This window comes from Rhineura floridana, chromosome 17 (assembly GCF_030035675.1).
Source record: "Rhineura floridana isolate rRhiFlo1 chromosome 17, rRhiFlo1.hap2, whole genome shotgun sequence".
Taxonomy (NCBI): Eukaryota; Metazoa; Chordata; class Lepidosauria; order Squamata; family Rhineuridae; genus Rhineura; species Rhineura floridana.
In genome coordinates, this window is record NC_084496.1 from 24,869,613 (window position 1) to 24,889,831 (window position 20,219).

General features: G+C 45.7%; 1 protein-coding gene and 1 non-coding gene across 4 annotated transcripts in view; one reads left to right on the forward strand and one right to left on the reverse strand.

Annotated features, from left to right (window-relative positions):
• The window catches only part of LLGL1 (LLGL scribble cell polarity complex component 1), a 95,057-nt gene that overhangs the window by 22,640 nt on the left and 52,198 nt on the right, over nt 1-20,219 (reverse strand). For 2 of the 3 annotated variants that reach the window (XM_061599156.1, XM_061599158.1), the window contains exons 3-12: nt 18,179-18,260; nt 15,384-15,514; nt 12,375-12,533; nt 11,446-11,608; nt 9,091-9,226; nt 7,612-7,666; nt 6,711-6,865; nt 5,641-5,858; nt 3,536-3,603; nt 552-705 (exon numbers count right to left, since the gene is read on the reverse strand). In XM_061599156.1, the coding sequence (XP_061455140.1) occupies nt 552-705; nt 3,536-3,603; nt 5,641-5,858; nt 6,711-6,865; nt 7,612-7,666; nt 9,091-9,226; nt 11,446-11,608; nt 12,375-12,533; nt 15,384-15,514; nt 18,179-18,260 (1,321 nt within the window). The remainder of the gene's footprint in view (nt 1-551; nt 706-3,535; nt 3,604-5,640; nt 5,859-6,710; nt 6,866-7,611; nt 7,667-9,090; nt 9,227-11,445; nt 11,609-12,374; nt 12,534-15,383; nt 15,515-18,178; nt 18,261-20,219) is intronic. The other variant, XM_061599157.1, reaches the window with a different exon arrangement.
• TRNAS-UGA (transfer RNA serine (anticodon UGA)) lies at nt 20,076-20,144 on the forward strand. The gene has a single exon. It is a non-coding gene; the product is annotated as a tRNA-Ser (tRNA).

A 20,219-nucleotide genomic window follows, 5' to 3' on the forward strand; every position in this document is an offset into this window, starting at 1 on the left:
GTGAGGGTGGCGGGACTGAGAGAAGGGCCTCCCCCAATGATCTCAGGGCTTGGAGAGGTTCATATGGGAAGATACAGTCCTTCAGACAGCCTGGACCTGAGCCGTATTAGAATCTTAGGAAGGGGCTGAGAGATCCTATGACCCACTCCAGAGATCTCCAGCAGGGCTATGAAATGAGGTGCGATTCAAACTCAGGCCCAAACACAATCCTGTTGAGACATCACTCACACCCATCCCTATTTGCATATGGTAGAATGTGTTCCAGCCATTTCCCTCACTGGTTTTGACACTGACAGACAGACTCCTTCCACCTCGCCACCCGTTCTACCCTACACGACAGCACTGCAGGCAGAAATCCAAGATGGACCTCCTTTTTCCCTCAGGCAAGGCAACAGAAACAATGGGAAGAGCTCTACCTGTTGAATCATGCAGCTCAAAAGTCACAGAGCTACTGTGAGGCAAGTCAAGCTCTTCTACTCACCCCCCCCATAACCAAAGCCCCCCCCCAGCCCCTCACAGAAGCAACAAAATTTAGACAGGAAGACTGGTACCTTCCGGAAAGGCGGCCAATCCTCCTCGCAGGTCTGGTTCAAGCTATCGTTGTGTTCACAGTCCGTCTGGAAAATATTGGCTGTCCCCAACTTGTACAATGGCTTGAGAGAGACTCCTGAAGCGTCCCAGAACCGGACTGTGCCATCTTCATGGCTGTACAGAGGAAAGGATAGGGCAGCTGCCACTGTGAAAAATTATTCCTAACTATTCTTGTTTGGTGGGAGGTGGAAAGAGCCCATGGTTGCAAACCTCCCGCCAGCTGATATTCCCCAGGGTCAGCATTTTTAAGTTTATACCCTAACTCTACCCTAAGATTCAGGTCAGACAGAAGAATGGACTTCTTCACACAACGCAGAGTTAAACTGGAATTTACTCCCACAAGAGCCGTCAACTTGGATGGCTTTAAAAGAGCATTAGACACATTCATGGGAGGAGGAAAAGGCTACAATGGCTATGCTCTACCTCCAGCGTCAGACACAGTATGCCTATGGAGAATACCAGTTGCTGCCAGAAATCACAAGCAGGGAGCGCGCTATTTGTACTCAGGTCCTGCCCAAGGGCTTCCATGGACATCAGGTTGGCTACTGCGAGAACAGGATGTTGGACTAGATGGGCCATTGGTCTGATCCATCTGAAGGGCCTTTCTTGTGTTCTTCCTTGGCTTCAAGCAATAATACTTAGAACTTGTACACCAGGTATGGAGAACATTTTCTCCTCCAGATGTTGCTGAACTACAACTTCCATCCTCCTTGGCCATTGGCCATGCTGGCAAGGGATGATGGGAGTGGCGGTTCAGCAACATCTGGAGGGCCAAAGGTTCCCCACACCTGTTATCATGCTCCCTGTAGTACAACCTAGCTGGATCTGTTGCGGAAAATATTTTTACAAATTACGAGGGAGAAATTTTGTACCCAGCTCCTTCTGCACAGGAGAAGAGTATGGACTCTCATTTGACACACACACACCCAGACCAGTTGTGGTTAACCTATGGCTGTGCAGAGTTGGACTACAATTCCCATCACATAGAGCCATGTGAGTGAGCCAGGGGTGATGAGAGTTGTAGTTCAGCAACAACTGGAGGGCCACAGGTTCCCCATTCCTGACTTAAATCAACACCTGTGAGGTTGTGAGAAGTATGTCAACATCACACACTCACACACCACACAAGCTGCCTGCCTAGTATCTGTACTAGTATTTGGACAAAAATGTATATATTAAAAGAAATGCGCAGCAATTTTTCATATGGACTATAAAAAAAAAAGAATCACAAACTGATGTGGAAATGGGCTGAACTGAACCTAAGACTGGAAAAATGAGTGAAACCAAAATTGACAGATTTGTCTATTATCCCTCATGTCAAGTCACCCTGTTAGGCAACAAGAACCACCCTGCTGGCTCAAGGTGAAAGCTCCATGCAGATGTTATGAGGGGCTTACAAGGAAGGCATGAAGGCAGCACCCATCTATCATTCTGTGCCCCAAACATTCAGTATTCAAAACAGATAACCTGTCACTGAACATGGAAGTTCCATTTAAAAATATGGCTAATTGTCACTGATAGATGTAAAAGGGATTAGAGATATGCCTCTCCTTCATTAAAGCCATCCAAGCTAGTGGCTGCCACTGCATCTCACAGCAGAAAGTGTCATAAAATTAAACATGCGTTGTGTGAAGGATTCTCTTAAGAACATAAAAGCCCTCCTGGGTCATCAAGTCCAGTATCCTGTTCTCACAGTGGCCAACCAGAGGCCTATGGGAAGCCCACAAGCAGGACTTGAGCATAAGAGCATTCACCCCTCCTGTTGTTTCCAGCAACTGGTATTGGAAAGCATGCTGCCTCTGACAATGATGACAAAGCATAGCCACTGTGGCTAGCGGCCACTGATAGCCTTATCCTGCATGAATCTGTACAATCCACTTTTAAAGCCATCCAAGTTGATGGTCATCACTGCCTCCTGTGGGAGCAAATTCTGTAGTTTAACTACGCACCATGTGAAGGACTTTATTTTGCCTGTCCTGAAATCTACTACCCATCAAATTTCATTTGATAATGAATTTGGGGGCCCTCCTTTATACTGCATTTATATTGCATCCTTTATATTGCACATTCATTATGATTTGTGCTCATCATCAATGCTATTGGTGCCATTATACGCAATTTTGCTTTCAACACCGTTTGTGCCTGCAAAAGTTTCAGGACGGACACTCTGCTTTGTTTCCAATCAGCGCATGTCCCACAACTTCATCCTGAAATCCTGTAACTTCTTACATCACAAACATTCCAGTTTATTTTATGCTTTAGCTGTCTTGCCCCTGTGGATGGTGCTACTGCAGTAGTGTTGGTGAAGCACTGCTGGACAACTAATACAGCAGAATGATAGGAGGTATAGTCCAGCAACATCTGGAAGGCGCCAGCACTATTAGTGCTTCAATGACATATTGCACAATACACCTCAAAAAAATAAAACAGTCTGGAGAGGTCTTTAAACTGTTATGAACAGGGAAGCTTCTCTCTATCTACGTAACCTGGAATTTTATCAGACCTAGATCGCCACTTCTCACCACAGCTATGTTCTCTAAACTAAAAAGCACCAAATGCTGCAGGCTTTCCTCATTAGGAAAAAGGGCTCCAAACTCCTGGTTAGTTTTGATCGCCCTTTTCTGTACATTCGGCAGCTCTACGAGCTCCTACCCCCAAAATCTCATAGAGCTGGCGCCTTCCAGATGTTGCTGGACTACACCTCCTATTATCCTATTGGCCACTCAGGCTGCAACTGATGGGCGTTGGAAGTCCAACAACGTCTGCAGGGCCACAGGCTGGAGAAAGGCTGCTTTACGATATACCGGCCCAAGCTCCTCCATGAGGCAATAGCTATGCTGTGCATGTGGGATTCGCACCCGGCCTGTCCCAAAGGGTGAACAGCCTTACATGGTACAGGATGCAAATGACCTGGGGGGAAAAAACGCAGAAAACATCCACTCACCCTGTCAAGAGAATTCCCCGCTGCGTTGGTTCCTGGGCCAGGTTTCTTCCTCCGTTGATGGGCCAGTTCTGCCAAGAGACAGACAGAGGCATCCATGGAGAAATAGAATTGTGGCCATTCAGTTTAAAGCCCCTGTATGGTCTAGTCCAGCGGTTCCCAAACTGTGGTCCACAAGTGTCACAGAATACAGTAATATCTCAGTTAACAAAGTAGATGCGTTCCTGAACATTATTTCTTTAACAGAAACTTTGGTACCAGAGGTAGAAATAATATGAAAAAAGTAGGGATGGGTTACTACACCTGCTCAGAGATGGTGGGAGCAGCTTCAACAGGGCTTTAAAGGGTGCCTACCTGGCACCCACCCACTCCCACTCCTTCCCCTCCTCTGAATAGTACTGGATCCTTCCCTCCCCAGCCCTGAGAGAAAGCAAGGTATCTCTTTAAGGCAAAATAAACACAGAGGCCTGTCAGTTTCACCCTAGCAAAGAAAAGAAACAGGCTGGTCAGTTTCACCTTAAAGCAAAGGCGCAGGTTTGAAAGTTTATCCATAGCAGAACAAAGCTAGCCATTTTCACCTCTTAAAAAAACCATTGTTAAAAGGAGCTTCCTTCCTGGAGGATTCCTTAACTGAGGTATTATTGTAGTAGAGTTGGAAGGGGCTTATAAAGCCATTGAGTTCGACCCCCTGCTGGATGCAGGAATCCAAATTAAAGCAAACCTGACAGGAATTGCCTCTTGAATGCCTCCAGTGTTGGACAGCTCCCCCCCAGGGCATTGGTTTCATTGTTGTACTACTCTAACAGTTAGAAAGTTTTTCCTGATTCAGCGGAAATCTGGCTTTCTGCGATTTGAGCCCGTTCTTCCATGTCCTGATCGAGAAGAGATCCTGGCCCTCCTCTATGTGTCAACCTTTCAAGTACTTGAAGAGTGCTACAGTATCTCCCCGCAGTCTTCTCTTCTCCGGGCTAAACATGCCCAGTTCTTTCAGGTAGTCCACAGTGTGTATGCATTAAGTATTCATACTGACTTTAACTGCACTGTTACGGCTTCTTGTATTTCATTTTATGGTTCAATTTTAATTCTATGGAATTGTATGGAATTCAAATTGCAGTACAATAAAATACGAACTTAGAAATAAAAAGAAGCAATGAGAATACAATGAAAAATCACACAGAATCTAGTGCACCGCGATACAACTGCTACAATCAGCAGAAAAGTCATTAAGGAGTCCACCAAGACCCTCAGCAATTTTCAAGCGGTCTGTGTGTGTGTGGGGGGGAGAGTTTGGGAACTTCTGCACTAGTCATATAGAAGACTGAGGATATTCTTCTCCGTTGCTTTCAACTCCAGTGAATGAAGGAACTCCTTAATTCAGAAACATCTTGGGCATAACATGCCAGCAGTTGGAGAATTTGTTATCTCTGGGGGTCTTGTGATTCAGTACTTCTTTCATTTCCCCACCGCCACCTTTTTGGGGTAATATACAGCCATCATGGCTACTAGCTATCTCCCATGAATTTGGTCTAACCCTCTTTTAAAAGCATCCAAGTTGGTGGACATCACTACATCTTGGGGAATTAATTCCATAGTTTAAGTATGTGCTGTTCATAATTTCATTGCGACCTTCATAATATATAGGGAACACCCTCCCATTGGCTGAATTATTAAGATGTAACAGTCTGCAACCTCTGTTGTTTTTGACTACTGTAATGTAACTTTAGGTATTGTGTCATGTGAAAAATAATTAACTTATTAAAAAAATAAAAACCTATGTGCTGTTAGGAGTGGAGTTCATCCCTGCTGTCTCAGCTGAAGCAGGTGGCAACTGGGGAGAACGCCTCCTCAGTGTTGACTCCTGGCTTCTCAAAAATCTCTCCCCAAGGAGGCTCACCTGGAGCCTATTTTGCTCCTTGCACCGAAGAGAGAGCGGACAATGCTTTTAATTCTCCCATAAGGAGGAACATTTTCTCCCACAGCAGTAGACACAGCTCAACATTTGGGGAGGGGGGCATCGTCAAAGCAAGCAAGACGCACTGCCAGCCATGCTCCAAGAAGGTCCAACAGGGCAAGACAGGCTTGCCGGCAATGTTCCCGCGCCGACTTACCACAAAGGACAGCCGCGGGCTCTGGTGCTCTCCCGCACTGATGATCCTCTCCCACAGCTTGAGGGGGACGTTGGAGATGTGATAAGAGCAGGTGATGGCAGAGGAATGGAGCGGGGCCAGGTAGGGGGCAGGAATCGTCGGCCAACCCGGCGTCTGCAGGTCGATCACCACCAGCTCCTCTTCCACCAGCACCACCAAGGCAGTTGGATTGTCAAATTCTGGAAGAGGCAGAAGAGTGAACACACCCGTTAAATTTGCCAGTGAAATGGAAATGGACTGCTTTCAAGTCGATCCCGACTTATGGCGACCCTACGAATAGGGATTTCATGGCAAGCGGTATTCAGAGGGGGCTTCCCATTGCCTCCCTCTGACGCTAGTCCTCCCCAGCTGGCGAGGGCCTGCTCAGCTTGCCACAGCAGCACAAGCCAGCCCCTTCCTTGTCCGCAACTGCCAGCTGGGGGGCAACTGGGCTCCTTGGGACTATGCAGCTTGCCAACAGCTGCAAGGGTGGCAGGGCATGTAAACCCTGAGCCCCTCACTGTGTGGGTGATCTTTAGCTGGCCCTTGACACCCAGGAGACATGAGCAGGGATTTGAACTCGCAGACTCTGGACTCCCAGCCAGGCTCTCCTCCCCACTGGGGTATACCAGCTGTTAAATTTGCCAGTACAGAGTGACTTTTTGGGGAGGGGAGGGGAAAGAGCAGGAAAAGGAGTTTCACTTAGGAAACAGAGATGGGAAAATGGGAGGAGGGGATTAAGGCATCCTTATGATAGCCAGTGTGGTGTAGTGGTTAGAGTGTCAAACTAGGATCTGGGAGACCAGGGTTCAAACTTCTAGTCAGCCATGAAGCTCAGTAGATGATCTTAGGCCAGTCACTGTCTCTCAGCCTAGCCTAACTCAACCCACTCCACAGGGACGTTAATGAGGATAAAATAAGGGGGAAGTTGGGAGAGGCAGGAACCACGAATGCCACTCAAGAGTTCTTTGGGGGGAAAGGTGAGATACAAATGTAATAAATAAAATTAGCTGCTGTTTTTCTTTTTTAAAAAATAGCAAAAAGGCATTTACCCTCCTCTACCTCTGTGTTATACACTGTAAAGAAGTCGATCACACGCGATGTGAAGTCCAGCGTTACCAAGGTCTGTCCTTGGAGGATGGTGACGCAGTGCCTGTCCCCGTAACTTGCCCGGGGCATCCCACCACTGAAGATGATGTAGTGATCTCTATAGGAAGGGAGGAAGAACAGCAGTCAGATAACACTGCCTTTCCTTCTAGCAAAGAATGGCAGCTTTTATTTATTAAACTAGAGCTTTGCCCATACCGTGGACTGCGAAAAAGGCAAATAATTGGGTGTTAGAACAAATTAAACCAGAACTGTCACTAGAAGCTAAAATGATGAAACTGACATTATCATACTTTGGACACATCATGAGAAGACATCATTCACTGGAAAAGACAATGGTGGGGAAAACAGAAGGGAGTAGAAAAAGAGGAAGGCCAAACAAGAGATGGATTGATTCCATAGGAAGCCACAGACCTGAACTTACAAGATCTGAACAGGGTGGTTCATGACAGATGCTATTGGAGGTCACTGATTCATAGGGTTGCCATAAGTCATAATAAATTTGAAGGCACATAACAGCAACAAAAAAACAGATTACAAAGGAACATAGGAAGCTGCCTTATACCGAATCAGACCCTGGATCCATCTAGCTCATTATCACCTACACTGACTGGCAGCAGCTCTCCAGGTTCCAAGCAGGAATCTTTTCCATGTCTCCTCCTAGTTTAGGCTGAGGCAGCTTCAATACCAGTGCAATAGCTCTCAACTCCCCCTGCCCCATTACAAAACCAAAACAGAGTAAGAAGGGAAAAAAGCTGGGTGAGCATTATTACACAGGGGAAAACATTCAAGCGTAGGGTAAATACACAGCCAAGGAATAAAACCAAATTGATAGACAAGACTTACCCTGATTCACACGTTAGCCACACAATCTTGTTGATAGCTTTGCACGGGAATGGACCTAGAAATTGCATACAGTGAAAATACATTTCTATCCAGAGCTCTTGGTTACCAGAGACTGCTGAAAAACTCAAATTCCATGTATGAGATTGTTAACTCACTAGTCCTCATGGGTAAAGAGATGCTTGAAAATTTAGTGTTTTTTTAAAAAGCAAAACAAGAAGATATTTAATGTTTCATCTTGCAATTTGCAAGGATGCAACACATTTGCCTCCATTGGGCCACATGACCCAGTGGGTGCCCCAGAATCCTTTGTGACCACTGCTAAGGGGCAGTTAAAACTATTGTCATAGTGCAGATTGCTTACACGGTCTGGGTACCTGAAGGGCTCATGTTGCAAGCAGTCATTATGCAAACCTCAGTCCCAGACTCTGTATAAAGTCAACACATCACTTGTGATCGTGCAAGCCACAGTCTTTCATCATTTCTCCCCCACGCTTGGGAGAACATTGATTTTGACACCAGAGGACCACTTTGTACAAATCAGCAAAATCAAACAGTGAAAATTCCCTTGGGAACTTTATCACATCAGACTCTAGGGGAGTGGTGGGGAAACTGCAACCCTCCAAATGTTATGGAACTACAGCTTCCATCATCTCTAACCAGTGGTGGCTGGTGCCCTTTGGAACTGGTGGGGTGGAATGCAGGGAGCCCCAAAAGTAGGTGGAGCCAGAGCCAATGACAGGCAGAGCCAACTAATCATAGTTTTGCCCCCTTCCTCCTCCTTGCTGAGTTTTACAAGGGCAACACTGAGGCTAAGGAGGAGGAAGCTGGCAGTTAGCAGTGACCCATTTGCCTAATCGACCAGCCTCCACTGTCCCTAACCATTCTGGAGCAACATCTGGAGGTCCACAGCTTCTCCAGCCCTGCTATAAGGCAAGAGCAACAGGCACGTCTGAGATGTGTCTTACAGTAAACTCTCAGCATATATAGTAATGCACAGGGGAAGAGGTTAGTGAAACCCTTCTCCCCCCCCCTTTCTACAAAAGGAGAAAGAAAGGCGAGAAGATAGAGCCAAGAGAAAGGAAAGGAGACCTCTGCCCAGGGTTTGCAATAACTAGGTTCCACTAAGCCAGGGTAGCCAGCATGGTCCAACTCCCATCAGCCCCATCCAGCCCGGTCAGTGGTCATGGATGATGGGAGTTGTAGTTCAACAACATCTGTAGCACTGTTCTTCAGCCTTGGGTCCCCAACAGATGGTCTTGGACTACAACTCCCATCATCGCCAGCCAACTCAGCCACTGGTCAAAGGATCATGGGAGTTGTCCAACAACATCTCTCTCTCTCTCTGTGTGTGTGTGTGGGGGGGGAACTGTTGCTCTGTGCAAATAATACCACTGACTATGCGTCAAGGAGAATTTCTGCATTTCTACACTGCGGTTGCCTGGACAAAGCACCCATCGAGGCCCTGTCCATTAGTCTTACCATAAGGAATAGTGGAGGTGGCTGGCTGCAGGGTCTTTGGGGAGCTGCCCGTCACTGGCCACACTGCATAGCCTCCGTCGCTGTGAGAGCTCACAATGGTCCGCCCACTCCGCTCCCAACCGAGACTTTCCAGCTGCTGCAAAAGACAGAAACCCAAACTGTGAAGCCTAAAGCATTTGGGATACTTACAACGGAAAGAAAGGCGGGGAAAAACTCTGCAGAACAGAGCAGTGTTCTGGTCAGCACAGAAAAAGGGGGGAGAAATAAAAAGCAGTGAGCATTAGGGCAGGTGTCACCAACAGGGCACCTGTGGGCACAACAGTGGCCGTGGTCTCTTCCCCTGGTCCCCCCCAAAGCCTCTGAAATGAATGGCCATGATTAATTTTGGTTCATTAATTTAAATGGGTTTACTCTCAGTAGAACTTAGTTGAATACAACCCAAAGTACTTCTTCACACAGTGCATAGTTAGACTGTGGACTTTGCTCCTACAAGATGCAATGACAGCTGCCAATCTGCATGGCTTTAAAAAAGGGATTCGAGAAATTCATGCAGGATAAGGCAACTAACGGCTACTAGCCACAATGGCTATGTTCTGTTTCCACTGCCGGAGACAATATGCCTTTAAATACTAGTTGCTGGAGAGTGCTAATATGCTCATGTCCTGTTTGTGGGCTTCCCATGAGCATCTGGTTGGCCACTGCAAGAACAAGGATGCGGGACTAGATGAGCCACTGGCCTGATCTAGCAGGGCTTTTCTTAACTTCTGGAGAGCACCAGGTTTCTGAGCTCTGGACTATCCTCTGTCTCTTTCTGAACCTGTTGCAATGGGAGACTCCAGTTACGCAGGGCGCTTGTTCAATTCAATGGCACGAGATTCCACAAGGATGTCTGTGGCTGTGTAGCTACATTTACACAAAGCTGTCTGAGAAAGGGCGACACTCAAACTGCGCACTACGCAAGCAACATGATTATCTTCTATGAGGTTGAGGGTCTAAGCTGAAGGAGCAACTTATGGGGAGGGCAAATCATGGGGGAAGCCAGATCATGCGACTTCCCACACACACCCATAGGTCTCAGAGGTGTGGTGCTCACAGGGGAAAGAGATATATCCGTGCCATACTGCGATAGCCCCATTTCCATGGAAGAACTGTTGGACTCCTGCTCAATTTCTTCAGGAAAAGTGGTCAACCAAAAGTGGTTTCACATCCCATCGACTATTTAACAATCAGTAAAGGAATTCTAGGCCAAGAGTCACTTGCTTGGGGGCCGGGGAGACTCGCCTTCAAGGAGTTGTTAACATAAGATAACTCTTCTAGGCCAAGAACAGCTGCTGTCATGGGTAGGCAAACTAGTAAAAATTCTTGTGGTCCAAAAACTTGCAAGGCTCTTTCAGACTAATTTTCGCTTAGTTTTGCCTCCACTGTATTTTACACTGTTTTAGTGTCCATTTTTAAAGTCTTTTTGGAAACTGCCTTAAGCCAGCCTATGAAGCCCAAGGTATAAACTGAGAGACGGGTGGTGTAGTGGTTAGAGTGTCAGACTAAGACCCGGAAGACCAGGGTTCAAATCCCATTCAGCCATGAAACTCACTGGGTGACCTTGGGCCAGTCACAGTCTCTCAGCCTAAGTTACCTCACAGGGCTGTTGTGAGGATAACCACGTATACCATCTTGAGCTCCTTGGCATTAAAGTGGGATGTAAATACAGTGATAATACTAAAATCCCCAAGTACTAAATCTGATACAAACAAATCAAACTATAAAAAGGCAGGTGGGAAGCAATGACATGTTATGTTGTGGACCAATAATGATTCCTCTTTCCTGGGGATTGCGAATACAACAACCCAAGTTTTCATTTTCATTTAACTGTAATTTGTCTATTTTCCTGTTTCTTAGATGTTGATCAAACAAATATGTTTTTCATCAAAACAAGTCAAAAAAGAAACATTTAAAAATAGTAATAGTGATAATGAATGGAATTGGACTGCCTTCAAGTCGATTCCGACTGAGAGGCAGTGACTGGCCCAAGGTCACCCAGTGAGCTTCATGGCTATGTGGGGATTCGAACCCTGGTTTCCCAGGTCATAGTCCAACACCTTAACCACTACACCACACTAGCTCTCTAATAGTGATAATAGTTGTAATAAATCATATAAAAATGTACCCATCACACAACTGGGCTCTTACAATGCAGAACCTTTCTGTGTGTCCGCCTGCGTCCTACTGTCCCACCCAGGTTAACACTCTGGCTTCATCCATAGGGCATTCTGCAGAATGCCAAAGTGGGAAAACCTGAAATGCCGTCACTTGTAGGGAATTGTTAAAAGCTTGTGCCCTGCACAGCCATGTAGTTACCTGGTTGCCCAAGAAGAGATGCTCAACGTCTCTCGTGCTTTTATTCCACAGAACCATCAGCCCTCTGCTATAACCGATCAATACTCTGGCAGGGTCCCGAGGGTGTTCCTGCAGAGATTCCACTGGACCAAGAGCCTTCCCACAACGGTACTCTTCTGGGACTCTGTAGGACAGCAAGACAGACGGGGTGAGCTCCCAACTTCCATTAACCTACAGGGAACGAAACTGTTTTGGACCTTGAGAGGTGTCTTCGCTTACTGGTGTTTCAGGCAGGGTTTTCCCCCCAGCTCTAACTGGAAATGCCGGGGATTGAACTTGGGACCTTCTACATGTAAAGCAGGTGCTCTGCCACTGAGCTACAGTCCTGTCTCTAAAAATAAAGCGAGATCCCAGTCCTCATGGTTCAGAATAAAGGGCTAAAGTAAAAAGGAAATACCATAAAAAAGACTGAAGGCTGCCTTGTATATACAAATCCAGCCAGTTTGATCAATATGAACGTATGTGTGAAAGTTGGAAATTCCCAGAAGTGCTGAAAGAGATACCTCAGCTAATGGATAGACTGCCTCTGAACCTGGAGAAGCAAAGAGCATCAACACCAAGTGCATCACCACCCCCAGGTAGCGGCCTCCTTTCAGCTTGCATCCGATGACTGATATTAAAATAGGAAATTAGCTTCAGCAAGTCACACCACTGATCCATTTGGTCAGCACCAATTTGCTCTACCACCAAGATACAGCCCTTTCCTTAGCCCTAGCATTCGGTACTTTTTACCAAGGTGAGACCCAATGGATCTTCCACACCCATGACTGTGAACCCAGCCCGCTATCTGCCTGCCTGCCAACACCAAGAGGATGTGCCAACCATTTCCACCCTGTTTAAATGTAGATTCATACCCCAACTGCTTCAAATACATGGTCAGGCTGGCTCACCTCTGCAGGACTTCGTCTTGGTACAGAGTCCGGTCCTCCTGCAGCGTTAAGCTGGGAAGTTCTAGGAAGTAGACGCCACCTCCCTCCGTGCCGAGGTAGGCCACGTCGCAGGTCGACCGCAGCAGGATCACCGTCACCCGGGTGATGCTGGGAGGGGAGCTACAAGGGGAGAAGAGTGATCAAGAGCTGTGCCGCTACTATTGCTAGGCTGATGGTTTTCCAAACTTTTCTGAAATGTCCTCTGAGCTTAGACATCACCAAGGAACCCGGTTCCTAGGCGAACTCCAGGAATGCCTTACCTTGTATATCCATATCCCTGCCTGGTCGCTTCAGTTCTCAGGAGAGACACATGCTCCTGAGATTCACCTTGTGTACACTAGGACCAGGGTCTTAAGTGTGGTGCACCTGCCCTTTGGAATACACTTCTAAGGAACATCACGCAGACACACCTAGAGTAGTAACTGTTATGTGCGTTCAAGTCGATTATGACTTATGGCGACCCTATGAATCAGTGACCTCTAATAGCATCTGTCATGAACCACCCTGTTCAGGTCTGTGGCTTCCTTTATGGAATCAATCCATCTCTTGTTTGGCCTTCCTCTTTTTCTACTTGCTGCTGTTTTTCCCAGCATTATTGTCTTTTCTAGTGAATCATGTCTTCTCATGATGTGTCCAAAGTATGATAACCTCAGTTCCATCATTTTAGCTTCTAGTGATAGTTCTGGTTTAATTTGCTCGAACACCCAATTATTTGTCTTTCTTGCAGTCCATGGTATGCGCAAAGCTCTCCTCCAACACCACATTTCAAATGAGTTGATTTTTCTCTTATCCACTTTTTTCACTGTCCAGTTTTCACATCCATACATAGAAATAGGGAATACCATGGTCTGCGTGATCCTGACTTTAGTGTTCAGTGCTACTGGCATTTAAGCTGCTTAAAACCCATCTGCTCACCCAGGCTTTCCCTGAGGTGTGATCTGGCTGTGTTGGTGCATTAAGCCAATCTACTGATGATCTGGAAGACCAGGGTTCAGATCCCAACTCAGCCATGAAGCTCACTGGGTGACTTTGGGCCAGTCACTGTCTCTTAGCCTAATCCTACCTCACAGGGTTGTTGTGAGGATAAAATGGGAAGGGGAGAACCATAAGCTCATTGGAGGAAAGATGAGATATAAATATATAAAATAATACATTAAAAATGATGGAGATGTATGTCATATCCGCACTATACTTTTAAAGCACTTTTAAAACACATTGCTTCCCCCTCAAAGAATCTTGGGAAGTGTAGTTTGATAAATAAGGGTGCCCATACCTCTGTGAGGGGTAAGTTACACTTCCCAAGGAAGCCATGTGCTTTAAATGTATGGCATGAATGAGAACGTAGTTTTATTTTTATATTATTTTATTTTATTATTTATTTTATTGTTGACTTTTATGCTGTTACCGCCATGATGTTAGCGATATTAGCGACGTGATGTTAGCAGTATAAGACGTTTTAGCAAATAAAATAGCACCCCCCTTCAAACGAATTGCAGAGGATCCTGCTGCACCTACTATGGTACACACCTCATTCACGTTGAGAAATACACCCAGGTCCTTTGGGCCTCACTGTTGCGCTCAAAACTAAGTGCACTGACCCCACATCCCCAGCTCTCTCCCCCTGATGTGCAGAGGAAAGATAGATCAGCAAGCTAGTCCTTCATTACTGATCCCAGAACACATTTGGAAAACCATCATCCTACATCACACACCCCTGCTTCCCTCCCCGCAAAATCTGGATATTTTACGCCCCCACAGAGCCAGTGCATTTGAAGAAGAAAGTCTGCACAGCTATGGCAAATGCTCTCCACCACCACCAAGCTGCAGCAGCCTTTTAAAGAAGATCCACAGGCCACATCCCAAGCATTGCAACCCACAAGAGAAAACTGCTCTTCTCTCTCCTGCATTGCTCTTTTCAGCTGTGCTGCCAGCTCCAAGCGGTTAGTCCAAAACAGACAGACCATGTTTCCCCAGAGCGTGCGCAAGTGCGCAGGCGAGCTGCTACATCTACATAGGAGAGATGCAAGCTTATAGGCTGGGAGAAGTAACCAGGACAGGAAAGCAGACGACGACACAGGCCGTGTATCCACCGCATGTGCCAGAGGGTGGGAAGCTGCTAGTTCTTTTCTGGCTCACTCGCACATGCGCAGTCAGAGCAGAAGCTGCAGCATGCAGAGAAATCCTTGCTCGCGCATAGTGGGGATGAGTTTTGGATTGCAGGAATGAACAAAGGGAGCTGAATCAGACCATTAGTCATCTAGCTCAGTACTGGCAGCAGTTCTCCAGAGTTTCAGGCAGGGGACATTCCCATCCCCTGCCTAGAGATGCAGGGGATTGAACCTGGGACCTTCAGGCCACTGAGCGACGGCCTTTTCCAATGCCCGCCCTCAAGCACTATGTAGTGCCTGAAATTTACAAAAGCTCATTTATCTTGCCGCCATCTCGATTCACCCACCTTCTCCCTCCCCAACCTCCAGTTGTGCCCAAATCATTTTGATGCCTGAAACAAAGGACAAGATGGTGCCTCCTCCCCATTCCATGTACAGAGGCTGGCCAGGCCGGCAGCTGAATCTCACTTGGACACTAGTGACAGAACAGCGGCCCCCGAGGCAGCAGGCGAGTTTGGGGACAGGCCATGCAGCACACACAGCGCTGTCCTCCAACAGAGGGGAATGATTGTGGAGGGCCTAGGGAGTATGGCCAGGGGACAGCCACAGTTGCTCCTTAGCATCTGTTGCCCAAAGGGTCGCCTCGCCTTGTCTAATAGTAGAGCCGGCCCTGGGAGAAAGAGCTCACAAAGCAAGAAGGGGGAGGGTGGCCAAGAAGAGAAGGCGGGATCATCTGGACATGGAGCCACCTACAAGGTCGATAAAAGGGTCCTGCCTCTCGCAGAAGGTCACCTACCCAGAACCCACAGACCCCAAAGACAAGAGCGTAAGAGGAAAAAGGAGGCAAGCAAGCAATGAGTACTTAGCGGTGTCGAACCCTGGGCGTCCGGGAACAACAAAGCTGTGGGTCTCTTCCAAGTGAGAGTAGCCATCTCTCTGGTAGATCTCCCAAAGGTGGAGGGTGTTGTCATCCAAGAGAGACAGCAGCCGGCCCTGGAAAAAGAAGGTTGGCCATCCAGCAGTTAGTCTTCGTCTTATTGAATTTTTATTTTATTTATCATTAAATTTGTATCCCATCCTTCCTCCCAAAGGCAGTGATAAATCACTAAAAACATCTTTTTTTTAAAAAAAGCAATCTTAAAACAAGCCATCTTTAGAAACAATTCCAGTGCAGATGCAGACTGGGATAAGGTCTCTACTTAAAAGGCTTGTTGAAAGAGGAAGGTTTTCAGGAGGAAACCAACAGACACAGCACCCGTCTAATAATTAAGGGGAGGCTTTCAGCTAACTCTAATGCCTCTCTCTCCCCTCTCTAACTCTAGTACAGAGTTGGGCAGTTCATGTTTTTTGGTTCTTTACCCTGGAGCCTCAAGGAATAAGGTGCAAAATTGTGGCAAAGAGGGGCAGGAATAGACCTGTCATTAAGGAACAGGGTACCTCCAAGTACACGGTTGGGACTAATCACAGTATTAGCCTGCAGTCCTCTCAAGCAAAAGTCCACTCCTGGTTCCCCTCCACCTCCAAAAAAGCTCTCTTCATTTCAGCAGTCCAATTTAGAGGGGGGGGGCTGAAAGGCTGCTGTTTAGACTATTTTCTAAACATGTTCCATGCATCTCTCTGTATCCTCCATCCAGACAAGAAAGATCAGAGTTCAAGGCCACATTCCACCCAGGCAGAAATAGTCAGAGGGAGGGAAGGATGTAGCCTAGGGAGAGTTCAGAGGGCCAGACAGAGAGGCCTGGGGGGCCGCATTTAGACCCTGAGTTTCCCCTGCCCTGTTCTACGTTATCTTGTATTTTAAAAGATAAAAATTTTAAGAAATTATTTGACAATATAAAGGCTGCAGTAAACCTACAAATGTTCAGCACTTAACATTCATAAATATATCAAATACAGAAGTGATAAAACAACCTCAGATTTAGTCAAAGTCATCCCCTCTTGAACAACCAGGGTTGGGCGGAAGGTAGATTGGGATCTGCTGGAAGATCTTGGGGGTGGGGGCAGGGTGCATGTGTTTGTAATTTGCAATAGATCTGCAAAGGTTTCTCATTCCGAATGCTTTAACAGCATTGGTTTAGGAATCAATCCTCCTTCCCAGGGGACTCTGGACACTGTAGCTCTGCGAGGGGAAGAGAAGTCTCCTAAGAACTCTCAGTGCCCTTCACAAACTACAGTTCCCAAGATTCTTTGGGGGAATCCACGGCTGTTAAAAGTGGAGTAATAGTGGAATAAACGTATGGGCCCCAAGTTGAGCCATGGAACTCTGTACCCTGCCTATTTCTGTTGCAAGCTGACTTATTTATTGTGGTAACTATAAGTGTTGCAGTTTGCTCAGCTGGCTGTTCATAAGTGTTATTGCAGCATCAGCACAAACCTTTTCAGGTTTGAACTGACATGATATCTCACCAGGTTTGGAGGTGTAGGATAGCTTTTTAGTTTATTTTTTTCATACCAAAATTTAAATGAAAACACACAATATACTCAAATCATCATAAAAATTCTTCTGGAACAAGTAATAAAAGCATATTAAAATGATAGATTTTCAGCCAAAACAGACTGTTCTATACTGTGTGCTTAATATTTTTATGGTCAAATTCTAGCTAAATAAATTCATATATGTTGTATTTTAATTTAATTATGTACGCCGCCTAGAGTGGCCGTTTATTCGGCCAGATAGGCGGCCTAAAAATAAAATATTATTATTATTATTATTATTATTATTATTATTATTATTATTGATATTTTACCTTTAGTGTTTCTTATGTATTTAAATTTATTTTCTATTTTATTGCAGTTTGCCTCCTTGAGCCTAATGGGGGGAGGGGCTGGAGCAGATGATACAATTTTTAAAACAAACAGGGTTCACTGGCATCATTAATCTGTTTCACAACATTGAGATACTGCTGAATAAAAAAAAATCTCTAAGAGGTGTACCTAAAATGATATAAAATACTAATTAAAAACAGTGATTTTAAAAAAGCAAACTTTAAAACACAGTAGATACGATAAAATGTATGTTTTCAGGACCCAACCTACTCTTTGAATGCAATGTGTTTTAATGGTTTTTAATGCTGTGTTTTAAATTTCTGTAACCCACCCTGGGACCTAAAGGTGGCAAGTGGACAATAAATATATCAACAACAACATCAAAACAGATTAAAATCAAGGAATTTTAAAAGCCATTGTCGATCATAACATTACATGTCCTTGGTTGGATTTGTTAACTAGATGCATGTGGCCCTTTGCATAGCGGGGTCCCAACACTCAGTTTTGTTGCTTACTTATTAACAAAATATCTTATGTCATGCGCTCTTTGTATTTGGGTTTTTCTATTATTATTTTATGTTGTTTATGCAGTGGTTTTTGTATCTGTATTTGGAAATTCAAATAGAGAAATATTTGCAAGCGGGGGAATAGGCAGACACATCTGATCAAAAACGTTTTTAGCACATTAGCATTTCCAGAACCTGAGACATGGGGCAAAATGTACAGGCAATATTCCTTTAATTGTGGGGGTTAGAAACCAACCTGCTCCCCCATTTCAGTGTTTGCCCACCCCCAAAAAATCTCCTACAGATATCTATGGACACCAAAAACAGTACAACAGTTTCAAGTACACACAAGCATCAAATGGGGCCAAAAGCCACAATTCTTTACCTGTCCAGGTAGAAAGTGCATCTGAGTGACAGTTGCTGTTTCCCTATGCAGGCCTGTGAATTCCACACCAGGAGCTCCATATCTGAGGAACACTTGGAGTCAAGGAAGAGAGACACAAGGAAAGCATGGCAACCCAGATTTCCACCTGGCCCCTTCCTCTCCACTGTATGTTACCTGTACCAAAGAGAACCCTGCTGGAACAGACCAAAGCTGAGCATCCAGCATTCCACACAGACCAACAAGATGCCCCAAATAGGAAGCCCACTAGCAAGGAGTGAAGGCTATACAGGCTCTTCCCAACTGCTGCAGTTATTGGTATTCAGAGGTAAACTGCTCCTAAAAAAGGAGGTTCAGTTTAGCTATTGTAGCTAGTAGCCATCAACACTCACTTGCGCCAGTGGATGTTATTTATTAAATGTCTATCCCGCCCTTCCTCCCAAGGGAGCCCAGGACAGCAACAGAAAACAGCGCAATAAATAAAAACATTAAGAGCATCTTAAAACATTTTAAAACCGCTAATAGCAAGTTAATTCTGTGCTATGAGAAGTAGCCCATCCTTTAAAGTCTGTCCTGAATCTACTGCCCCATCCATTTCATGGGATGACTCAGAGGCAACAGCCAAAGGTGTAAAGTGGATTTTAAGAATGAATTACAACAATCTTGTATTGCGGGATGGGGGAGGAGAAGAGAAATGCTTGTGTTGACTACCATCAACTCCTGGGAATGATATAGGCAACCACACTAAAGTCCTTAGCAGCAAGAACAAAGCGTCTTGAAGCAGCATAAAGCCTACTTATTTGTGGCAATGGGGCCCATGCACAGGGTTGCCAACTAATTTGTTTTTTTATGAGCTCTTACTCCTGCACCTTTAACAGGTATTTTGATTAGTGGGTGGTGAAACACTCATCTCCGCACTGTGGGCAGCTTTGCCTGTTGATTCTTAGAGCAGGCTGGTCTGGCAACCCTACATGCACAGCAGATTTTGCTCCATATTTATTTATTCATTTCACTTATGAATCATTTCCTGTGCAGCCTCTTAATGCGATTTAATAAAACCACTGGCAATAAAAATGTAACTTCAGACACAGATATATGAAAACAATTAAAATAGTTCCAGATATAAATACACTTTCAAATCTAACAGATACAGACCAGGATAAGAATATCAGAAAGGCTTGTTGGAAAAGGAAGGTCTTCAAGTGCCAGAAGGACAACACTGCCTGACATGTAACAGGAGGGAGTTCCAAAGGTAGGTGCCATCACACTAAAGGCCCAACTGTATGGAACAGACCTCCTGGTTGTATTTATTTTTGCATTTATATTCCACCTTTTCTCCAAGGAGCGCAAGGCAACATATATCATTCTCCCTTTCCCTGAGTTATCCACACTACAACCCTGTGAGGTAGGTTAAGCTGAGAGGCTGAGGCTAGCCTAAGGTTATTCAGTGAGCTTCATCACTCCCACAGAACACTACCCTTTTAAGTATCCTGGTCCCAAGCTATATAGGGCTTTGTACACCCAGTACTAGCACCTCGCTCCTCAAACCGTTATTAGTGAGTGAGTGGAGGGGAGAGAGAAAAGGGTGAGATGATCTGGGCTATCTCCTTCAGGCACAAAAAGTGTCTCCAGCTCACATCAAAACCAGCAGCATCCCTGAGGTCTAGGAAGTTGGTGGAAGATGCTCTCCACCACTTCAGGCCTGGCTTGGCTTTCCACTCTGCTTCAGAGCAGCAATTGCCCAAATCTCACACAGAAAGGGGTTGCCAAGCAACCAGCCTCTTGCTTGCTGGCCACATGCGTCTATTGACCCCTCTACTTCCAAATTTTTCACCCCACCCATGCCTTTAAAAAAAAATTATAACTGAGCTTAACTCAACTAAGGTCCCACACGGAGAGGGCCGTGGCTCAGCGGCAGAGCATCTGCTTTGAATGCAGAAGGTCCCAGGTTCAATCCCCGGCATCTCCACGGAGGGCTGCGAGAAGCCCCTGCCTGAAATTCCAGAGAGCTGCTGCCAGTCAGTGTAGGCTAAACTGAGCTAGG